The following is a 10,389-nucleotide window of genomic DNA, read 5'->3' on the forward strand; positions in this document are numbered from 1 at the left end:
GGCTGGCCACCAGCCCTGCCTGTGCCACTACCCCTCGCTGGCAGCACCCGGCAGACGTGCCCCGGCAGGGCCCCCTTGCCCTCCTTGTCCCCAGCCAGGCCAGCCTGGCCACCTTGGGGGTGTGCCCACCCTGCTGCTGAGGCCTGGCCTCCAGGGCTTCTGCCACAGGGCTGGGAGAGGCCTCGGGAAAGCACCAGAGCAGCTGGCTGGCAGGGAAGGAGGTGGCTGCCTGGGGGCTGCTTATGGCCTCTGCCCCCCAAGTCCTGGGGGCTTTTCCCTCCACCCTGCCCCTCGGGGCCTGCTCCCAGTATGTCCCCTTGCAGCCTTCTGCCACCCACCCCCTCACAGATTCCCCTCAAGGCTTCCTGCTCCCTTGTCCCATCAGGGCCTCCACAGCACCTCACCCCTTCCTGGCCTCCCAGCGCCCCCTCCCCTGCGGGTCTCCCCCAGCCCCGCCAACCTGCCCGGCAGCGGCGCAGCCCTGAAGGAGCTCCAGAGGAGCCGCTCCAGAGGCACTTGGGAGCCCGGAGCAATCCAACCAGCAACACACAGGCAGGACACAGACGCTGCTTCCTGGCTGGAGGAGGGCATGTGGCCGTCGCCAAGGACAAGGTCCTCAGGCATCCCCACAGCTCCAGCCTTTGGCCCTCCATTTTGCTGGAAACGCTGAGGCTCCAGCAGAGCCACCAAAGGCCAAGGGACTTCTGCCCACTTTTGCTGGCACACTGCACAGCGGGGCAAGTGTTGCTGAGCACAAGGAGCCCTTTTCCCCTCTTCCCCAAGGCCTTGTGCACACTGGGCACCAAAAAAACCTCCTGGGCTTCTGTGTGTGATAACATGGATGTAATATTCCCATGCTGAGCTCAAAGGAGGTGCTTGCAGGGAAGAGGTATCTTCCCCACAGGCTCAGGTGGCCCCAGGAGATGGAGCTTCCTGCATCAGTTCCCCACAGAGCTGCAGCAGCACAGGCAGACACTGCCCTGTGGAAAAGGCCGGGTCTTCCACGCCCTGCACAGCCAGTCTTGGAGCTGCTGGAATCTGCAGTAGGGAGCCATCTGTACTGCTCTCGGCACGTAGCAGTGTTGAATTGCCAGGCCTGCCACGGCGAGTCTGATGTCTTCTGTCATGTCTCTACAGGCTGGAAGAGGCAGCAACGGAGACTACCAGAATGGGAAGAATGAAGTTCTCCGTACAGCTCTGATAATGTGGAGCGTTTGACAGGCCAGGTCTGAGACGGCAGGGCTGTCATCAGTCATGCCTTGAAGGGCTGAAAGAGAAAGGAAGAGAGCCAAGGTGAGAGGCCAGGGGTGTGGGGACGTGAGGAGCCCCTCCTGCCAGGGCCATCCCAGCCAGCTCTTGCCATGGCCAGGAGGGAGCAGGGCCCAAGGGGATCAGATGGAAGGTGCCCTCGGTCACCTTGGCAGATGAGCTGCAGCTCTGGCTGCTCCTGCTTCATGGACCTGGCGGCGATCCCTGGGAACACAGAGCCTGTCAGGCCCCAGAGGCACAGGTCCCCCGCAGCGGCGCTGCCAGCCCGGCCACACGGCCTCCTGCCCTGGCAGGGCTGAGCCCGGGGCCTTCCCGCATGGGGACGCCCCAGGGCTGGGCTGGCACAGGGCGGCAGCAGGCACCAGGCCACTCGGGGCTCCACATGCCCTGGGCCGCATCCTGCTGCCGCTGCAGCAGCCGGGGCTGGGGCCGAGCTGCAGCGGGGCGGGGAGGGACCCCGGCCTTGTGGCTCACCCAGAAACTTGATGGCCAGCTTTCGCAGGGGCTCCTCTGGGCTCTCCAGGAACGGCAGGGCCTGGCGCACGTACTGGCCCACTCGGCTCCTGTCCTTTTCCAGCTGCAAAGAGCGCCAGGGCACGGAGGGAAGGCTCGGCTCAGGCTCTGCCCCTTGGCCGGGCGCTCCCTGCCCCCAGCACGGGGCTCCCCTGCCCGCAGAGCCCTGAGGCCTGGCCAGCAGCCGCTGGGGCCGGGTTTGGGGGGAGCAGAGGGCTGGGTGCTCCTGGGGAGCCAGGGGCTGGGGCTTTGGGGCCATCCTTACCAGGCACTCGGGAAACCTCCATGGCTGCTCCATGGTCACCAAGTTCTCAAGATCCCTCCACTTCAGGAACTTGGCTGCACCAAACAGTGCTCTCCGAGAGGCCTGCACAGCAACAGAGAGCGGGCCATGGCACCGCAGCCCAGGGCACAGCACCCGCATCCCTGCGCCAAGGCCAGGCGGAGGCTGCAGGCGACCATGGGCCAGGGCAGGAGGCACAGCAGCCTCCTGCCATGGGGACACCAGAGCCCACGAGTCCTCACCTCTGCCACACGCTGGTTCTCATCATGCCAGTTGAAGTAGAATGGCACCAGACTCAGGTACACGTGTGGCTTTAGGCTCTTGCTCCTCTCTGTCGCCTCCATCAGCTCCCGGAAGAGGAGCATGGAGTGCTGCTGCAGCTGGCTGTGCTCCTGGTGCAAAGGAAGAGGAAAAGACCTCAGCACTGGCTTCTCCAGGCCCACCGGGGCACAGGCCTGAAAAGACACTGGGCCCAAAGTTTCCTGGCAGCACTCAGTGCCCACGATGAGGGGCACAGAGCCTTACGTTGTCAAAGAGTGGCCGCAGCGCCTCAAGCAACTTCAGGGCAGTAGGGGTGGATATTTCGATGACTTTCAAGCCCAGCACGTTGATGAACACAGAGAGAGTCATCTGAACTGTGTCTGTGTCTGCATCCTGCAGTAGCTCCAGGAGGCTTTCATTCAGGCTCCGGATGCTCTTAGCCTGTGTGGAACACAATGCTGTGGTGCAGCTCCACGCTGCTGCCGTGGGGCCCAGAGGCCAAAGGTGCATCCCAAAGGAGTCGGGCAGCTGAACGGGGAGGAGGAGAGCTGGGAGCAGCTGCCACAGCTGCCAAAGGCCAGCCAAGGCCAAGCTACTGCCTTGCACAGCCTCACACTGCCGGCCCGGCTTCAGCCCCTGCCCCCTGCTCACCATTGAGGGAGCCTTGCTGAGCACCAGCAGGCCTCGGAGCGCCAGGCGACGCCTCTCCGGGCACTGCCTGCGCAGGTGCCTGGAAATGATCTGCAGGACGCTGGGCCCACATTGTCTGGGGTTCAGGCAGTGCAGGACCTGAAAGGCAGGGAGCAGTGACGGGGTGCCCGGCCGGCAGGAGCCCGGACCCGCCCGGGGCTGGGCCCAGGCAGCAGCACAGGGTGCAGGCACCGTCCCGGGCGGCTGCGGCTGTGAGAGGGCAGAGAGGGGGAGGCAGCTGGGCCAGGCAGCGCTCGCCATCAGGCTCACCTCCACCAGGAACGCCAGGGCAGGCAGTTCCCACAGGGGCTCTCCCCTGCTGAGCCGCGGGAGCAGGCTGACGGCGATGCTGCGGCAGAAGGAGCGGGAGAAACGGCACAGCTCCCTGCAAGGGGGAATAAAGGTGCCAGAGACCCTGAGCCAGGTGGGCAAAGCTCTCCTGGGACTGACTCACACAGGTCTGGTCTTTGGCCACCAGCCCAGGAGAGGATGTGGGCACTTTGGGAGGTGGCTCCTCCTGTGCAGCCGCCCCTCTCCGCCTTTTCCACTCTGCTCAGCCATCCCTGGCTACCAAGGCCCTCTGGCCCAGCACACAGGTACTGTGTGGGGTGGCTTGTGCACAGGGCAAAAATGACAGGGGCAGTGGGGAGAAAGGGCTCTCACCTGGCCAGCAGACCCACTGCATAGTGGTGGGTGTCAGCCTTGAGGAGCATGTCCCAGCCACACTTGCGACCGATCGCCATCAGCACGTCCTCATCCAGCAGCTGGCGCAGCAGGGCTTTAATGGTCTGCACTGCAAACCTGTGTGCAGAGCACAGCCCAGGTCAGGCACAGAGCCCTGGCCCCAGCCCCGAGGGCGTGGCAGGGAGAGGGGACTGGGATGGAGCACCTGTTGGGGTTGGGGGGAAGGCTGCGCTGCTCCCGGCATCGCCTCCAGAAGGTCTCGACCTCCTCTGACATCTCCTCTGTGCTGATGAAAACTTGGAAGAGCAGAGTCAGAAGGAGGCGGGGGAAATTGTCCTTCACTGCACTTGGGCACCAGGAGTGGGACAGCTGGATGATCTCCCAGAGTGCCACAGTTGCCTGCCAAAGACAAAGCACCCAGAGACAGCTCTCAGGGCCCAGATGTCCATGTGGCAGGGCCCAAGCGTGGCCGGGACAGGCCAGAGGAGACACAGGGGGATCCCCCTGCCTGGTGTCCCTGAACCTGCCCCTAAGCCAGGCTTGCAGCCCAGTGCCTGGGGCAGGGAGAAGCAGTGGTGAGGGAGGATGGAAAGGCGTCCCAGAGGCAACCTGGGGGCGAGCAGAGGCCAGCTCAAGAAACTCACAGCCAGGGCAAAGACATCCCTCTCATCCCCATCAGAGGTGCGTCTCCTGTGCGCTGGCCAGTATTCCAGCACATGGAAGAGGATCTGCAGCACCGGCTCCTTAGTCCGTCTGGAGGAGATGAGCGTCTTCCACATGGTGCGAGCAGCTCTGTGGAGTCACAACTCTGGCTCAGGGGGGTCTGGGACACAGCACTGTGGCCTGGGCAGCTGCGGGGCCCAGGTGACAGAGCCACGGTGCCTTGTGGGGCAGGGAGGCAGGCTGGCCTCAGGATTGGAGGCTGACATGCCAGAGCTGGCAAAGAGAGGAGCTGGAGTGTCCAGGAAGTCTCCATGTCTCTGGCACACCATTTGGGACAGGCTGTCCAGGGGGATGGGGTCTAAAGGCAGGTGAGCCCTCAAGGCAGGTGGGCCCCATACCTGTCACAGGCTGGGGCAGAGCGCAGCAGGGTCACTGCAACATCCGTGGGGTGTGCCTCGGTCAGCAGGACAAGAGTCTTGTCCAGCCTGTGCTCAGCAGACACATTGGATGTGAGCCACTGGTGGATGCACCTGACTATGGTCGGCACCTGGAGGGGACACGGGGGACAGTTGGAGAGCTGCCAGAGCCAGTAACTTGCCCAGCTTCCCCCAAGAAGTGCTCCCCTTGCCACCACACTCTGCTGGTCTCAAAGGCTGAGGGGACCCAGAGCAGCCGACGTGAGGGGCCACAGCATCCCTGGGGGACTGGAGCCCTGGCCACAGGCTGCTTACTTGCTTTGCTTTGTAGACACCGTTCTGCACAAGCAAATCCAGCAGGGCAGCGCTGGTCTGGGCATTGAAGAGGTCCAAGTTTGCCGTGTCCCCAGTGGCCATGAAAGTGGCCTCTTCGTGCCAAATGCCCCTGATGAATCTGCAAACCAGCTACAGGAGAAAGGCAAGGAAGAGAGAGGGATGTCCCCTGGAGGGCCGCGACAGCGGTGCTGGGCTGAGCAGTGAGAGCAGGCCCAGCCCAGGCGGGGATGGCTGCAGGTACCTGTGCTGCCCTGCGGAAGCGGCCACGGGCACGGAGCTGCTCTTCTGTCCGCTCCTGGCCTGCATCTGGCAAAGAGCGAGCGCGCTCAGAGCTGAGGGTGTGCGGGAGAGGCCGGAGAACACAGCCCAGGCCTGGGCTCCAGGAGCAGGCAGGGCCAGCCCCGGGATGCCCAGTGGATGGAGCACGGTTGCCAGGAGATCAGCCCCGGCCCCTCTGCCCCCCTCCCTTTCCCTGGACATGTCCATATGGGATGGGACAGGATGAGGCCAAGGGAGCTGCAGCCACCAGCCCTGTGACCCAGCTCCAGCACTCACCCTCCTGCGGGGGCTGCACCTGCTGCACCTCTTCAGGCTGCTGTGTTGGAGCAGCCCCAGGGCTTTCCTCCTTCTCCTCCTCCTTCACCCAGGCCAGCTTGGGCACCGTGGGAGGTCTCTGCTGCATGTCTCCATCTGGTGTTATGGACACCTGCAGTAGAGATGCCATGGAAAAGCTTTGGCTCCTCAAGTCCTGCAGTCCTGCCTTCAAGGCAGCTGCAAGAGAGAAGCCTGGGAAATGCCTCGCCTCATCCAGTCCCACTGTCTGGCCTCGAGGGCAGCTGCCCCAGGGACTGGAGATGCCTTGGGCAGCCCCAGGTCCCCAGGTCCCACAGTCTGGCCTGGAGGATGCACAGGGGAGAGGTGGAGAGCTGCCAGTGTGAGCAACTTGCCCAGCTTCCCCCGAGAAATGCTTCCCTTCCCAGCACACTGTGCCAGCCTCAAAGGCTGAGGGGGCCCAGCGCACCCAGCTTGGGGGGCCACAGGCTGCTTACTTCAGCAGAGACAGCTCTCTCCTCAAGAAAGTCCAGGCTGGGGGTATCGGCCAGGCGCTGAACAGGCGCGGCCTCAGTGCTCGCCACGCCCTCCGTCGTTGTGGCGTCGGCCTCCTCCGTGAGACCAGGCAGCACAGAGTCACAGTGTGACACATCATCGGTGGACGTGGTGTCCCAGTGGGTTGTGTGATCACTGGTTGCGGTGTCACACTGTGCTGGGACAGCAGTCGACGCGGTGCTGACATCAGGCCTTGTCAGCTGGGTCGGGATGGTGTCAGGCTGGGCCTCGACATCAGCTGGTGTGACCCTGGACTTTCTACGCCGACTGCCCATGAATTTCATAAATGTCTGCAGGAGAAAGAAGGGCAGGGAAGAGAGGGATGTCCCCTGGAGGGCTGGGACAGCGGTGCTGGGCTGAGCAGTGAGAGCAGGCCCAGCCCAGGCGGGGATGGCTGCAGGTACCTGTGCTGCCCTGCGGAAGCGGCCACGGGCACGGAGCTGCTCTTCTGTCCGCTCCTGGCCTGCATCTGTCAAAGAGCGAGCGCACTCAGAGCTGAGGGTGTGCGGGAGAGGCCGGAGAACACAGCCCAGGCCTGGGCTCCAGGAGCAGGCAGGGCCAGCCCCAGGGTGCCCAGTGGATGGAGCATGGCTGCCAGGAGATCAGCCCCAGCCCCTCTGCCCCCCTCCCTTTCCCTGGGTATGTCCAGACGGGATGGGACAGGATGAGGCCAAGGGGGCTGCAGCCACCAGCCCTGTGGCCCAGCTCCAGCACTCACCCTCCTGCGGGGGCTGCACCTGCTGCACCTCTTCAGGCTGCTGTGCTGGAGCAGCTCCAGGGCTTTCCTCCTCCTTCTTCCTCCGGAGCAGCCTGAGCAGGCTGAAGCGTCTCCCTGCCATGCCACAGTCTGGTGTCCAGGGCACCTGCAAGAGAGAAAGAGAACCTCGGAGAAACTCCGGGCCCTAAGTTGCAGAATGGCCTTGAGGCCACCTGCCACAGGGATTGGAGACACCTCGGAGAAGCTCCGGGTCTCCAAGTCCTGCAAAAGGGTCCCAAGGGCACCTGCCACAGGGATTAGAGACACCTCGGAGAAACTCCGGGTCTCCAAGTCCTGTGGAAATGCCTCGAGGTCACCTGAAAGCGAGAAAATCCTCCAAAACGCTCCGGGTCAGCAAGGCACGAGTTGGCTGCGCGGGGGCTCCGCACAGCACCGCTCTGTCCCGTCCTGTCCCGTCGCCTGCTCCGAGGAGCACTGTTGACACTGTGGCCGTGTCACCAGCAGCACCTCTGTCACCACGGGTCATAAAGGGCCCTTGGACACCCTGCCCCCTTCCATCCCACCGGCCATGCCCAGCGTGTCACAAAGGGCCCTGGGACACAGTGCCACGTGGCCTGGGGCCTCCCCCAGCCCCGCCAACCTGCCCCACCTTGGAGGGAATCTGCTCTCTGAAGTATCTAATCTGGCTGGACCTGAACTGTAGGAACAGCTCAAGAAATGAGCAAACACTCCCCTCCTGTGCCTGCTCACGGCAGCACAAGGAGCCCCCTCGGCCGCCGACTCAGTCGCAGCAGGAAGGGCACGGGGCCTTCCACACAAGCTGGCACGGCCTCCTTGGGAGAAGTGCTGGCTGGTGGCCATCCTAAACAGGGGGGCTGACACCGAGAAGGAAGGTGTGGGCAAGGGCACCAATGCTGCTGGCAGCCCTTTGGCCAGGGCTGCACCCAAATCAGCAGCTCTGGCAAGTCCTGGCCCAAGGAGACCTGCCATCGCCCTGAGTCCTGGCAAGGGTGCTGCTCGTCTCCTGCCCCAAAGAGCTGTGCCCCTGTGTATTAGTTCATTTGAATACATGCCCAGAATAAAGACAAGTACAACAGACATTCAAACACTACAAAACATCTTTTACTGCAGTGAGAATAAAAAACTAGCAAAGAGAATCAAAAGCTAAAAAAGAATACAAAATAACTGCTTTATCAGTTGGCATTCATACAATACTATGAATGCTTTTTATTATAGTATTAACTAGTAATAAGGGAATTAAAGGAACATTTAAAGGATATTAAAACAATACTACGAGTGGTTTTTAATACAGTATTAACTAGTAAAAAGAGAATTACAAGGGTATTAAAAAAAGATATAAAACATTTGCTTTCTGAGTTGCTTCCTGTCAATAAACTGTGCTTACCCACACAGACAGGCCAGGGCTGCCAGGATCTGCAGCAGCTGGTCGGTGCCCGTGCTTAGCGGGCGTCCCCATGGAACAACACAGTCTCCATGGCAGGATGAGGATCGCTCACCCCAGCAGTCCTGACACCCCATTTTATCAGCTCCACATTACACCACGTAGGGCCAGTACCCAGTATAAGGTGATGCCTGAGTGGCAGCCAAACCCCGCCTGTTCATCACCTGATAGCAACAGTCTGTGCATGCCCTGCTGTAGGGCAAGGGGCCAGCGACCCCTGCCCACAGAATCTTCCTCTCACCATCATCTTTCTCACCCCTATGGATGAACTCTACCACTGTGTTTCAAGGGTAGATGTATCTGTCTTGTAATATGTAGCAAAACCAAGGAAGAACTCAGCTCTGATAATAGGGGATATCAGGCTGACTTGCTAAAAAGCACAATGGACCTTACAATTCGTTTGTGCCATGAAGTTACATTGTACCATACTCTGGCTGGTTTCACATCCTAATATGATTCCTCTCTCACGCCTCTATGCTCCATTGATCATCTAATTCAAAAGTACCCCCCTTACAGACATGAAACAGTTTAAAGTCCTGTAGATGTAGAGATGAAAAAGTCATATCTAAAATGTAGTGCTAGCTTGTTCCTAAGCATTTGCAAAATTCCTTCCCAGCAGGTGCCAGGGTGGGTGGGCAGGAGGTGACTTGCTTTATTCAGACCATTCTTGTACGTGTGACTGCTGCTCTTTCACCCCTTTCCCCCTATTTCTGGGTTGGTTTCTAGAGCTGTTTTTGAAAGAAACACTTTTTTCAATCTCACACGTGAATATTTTCAAAGAAATACAAGACAGGAAAATCTAGTAAAACCAAGATTTAACAAAATGGTGAAATCACACTCCTTTATGTACTCTGAGCACTCTGCTACTGACAGTTTGTGTAGTTCTCCATATACTGGAAATGTAACAAAGGATCAAGAAATTTTCTCTGTATTCTTTATTTCCTTTTAAATTTTTTTTCTGTCATCAAATTGGCTGCAGGATTTGGTCCTGTCTTTGTGGAGGATGAATGCCACTGTCCTTTTATGTTTGAGTTAGTATTTTATTGCTCAGGGGGACTGTCAGTGGGAGAAGTGGTGGGAAGGATCCTCCACTCAGGGGCTGGAGCTTCAGCTTCTAAAGAAGGCTGTACTTAATCAAAGAGCTGCAACTCAGGATTTCTCCCTGCATTCCAGAACTTTTCATTTAGCCAGCTGAGAGTGCCCAGGGCACAGCCAGGTTAATGTTTAACTCTTCCAACACTGTGCTCATCCCGAGGATATCCTGTCATCCTGAGAAGAAGGAAGGGAGATGCTGTGCCTATTCCCTAGGGCTGGGCAGGGAGCAAAATCTTCAGAGCTGTGGCCCTTCTGAGGGAGTTGATCTTGTGTTATTCCTCAGTAGTCAGCACTGAAAATTCTGTATCCAAGACACTGAATGAAAAGGAGAGTTGCCAAGAGGCTTGTTTGGGGGAGAGTGTTTTTTTGGTTTGTTTTTGTGGGGGTATTTTAGTGCCAAATGAAGGTTGGATCATGAAAATCAGTCTTGTTACTGACAAAATTAGTAAAGGCATTTAAACGCTTTCAGACACTGTAACCATTTTCCTTTCTTTCACTTTCTCACCCCTTGCAAATCAGAGACAGTTCCTAGAGGTCAGGAGAATAAAATAAACAAAAAAAGAAATTGTTTTTCTACTCTTGAGGTCTGTTGGTTTTGAATGCATTTAGATCATACTGCTTCCATACTCTTTTTCAAGTAGCACCAGATAAATACCTGTGAACTGCTGAGATGAGAGTGATCATTCTTACTTCACAAAAGGTTTCTCTTTTTTTTCCTATCCTGTGTCCCTTTTGTGTTCTGTGCTATGGAGTGACTATATTTTTGTTCTAAGCTAATTCACTGCTGCTGTTTTGGGTACAACTAATGTCAAGCAGCAAACCTGTAACATGCCAGAAACAGGCTGCAGTGGGTTGAAGACACAGCTTATGTTTGATGGTGTGTAAATACAGA

General features: G+C 58.7%; 1 protein-coding gene and 1 long non-coding RNA gene across 2 annotated transcripts; both read right to left on the bottom strand.

Annotated features, from left to right (window-relative positions):
* Nucleotides 1-2,557: 2,557 nt before the first annotated feature.
* Nucleotides 2,558-5,205, bottom strand: LOC108642826 (maestro heat-like repeat-containing protein family member 6). The gene is made up of 8 exons (XM_025896594.2): nucleotides 5,095-5,205; nucleotides 4,762-4,910; nucleotides 4,345-4,492; nucleotides 3,906-4,099; nucleotides 3,680-3,817; nucleotides 3,287-3,401; nucleotides 2,978-3,115; nucleotides 2,558-2,767 (listed from the first exon to the last, which is right to left on the bottom strand). Exons 1-8 carry the CDS (start codon nucleotides 5,194-5,196, stop codon nucleotides 2,558-2,560), a joined length of 1,194 nt encoding a protein of 397 aa, XP_025752379.2. The 5' UTR covers nucleotides 5,197-5,205.
* A 17-nt stretch (nucleotides 5,206-5,222) lies between these two features.
* Nucleotides 5,223-5,783, bottom strand: LOC108643714. Its single transcript, XR_003915695.1, has 3 exons — nucleotides 5,671-5,783; nucleotides 5,357-5,421; nucleotides 5,223-5,244 (listed from the first exon to the last, which is right to left on the bottom strand). It is a non-coding gene; the product is annotated as an uncharacterized LOC108643714 (long non-coding RNA).
* Between the last annotated feature and the right edge of the window lie 4,606 nt (nucleotides 5,784-10,389).

The sequence above is a fragment of the Manacus vitellinus genome, unplaced genomic scaffold, assembly GCF_001715985.3.
Source record: "Manacus vitellinus isolate BGI_N305 unplaced genomic scaffold, ASM171598v3 ctg7180002434758_pilon, whole genome shotgun sequence".
NCBI lineage: Eukaryota > Metazoa > Chordata > Aves > Passeriformes > Pipridae > Manacus > Manacus vitellinus.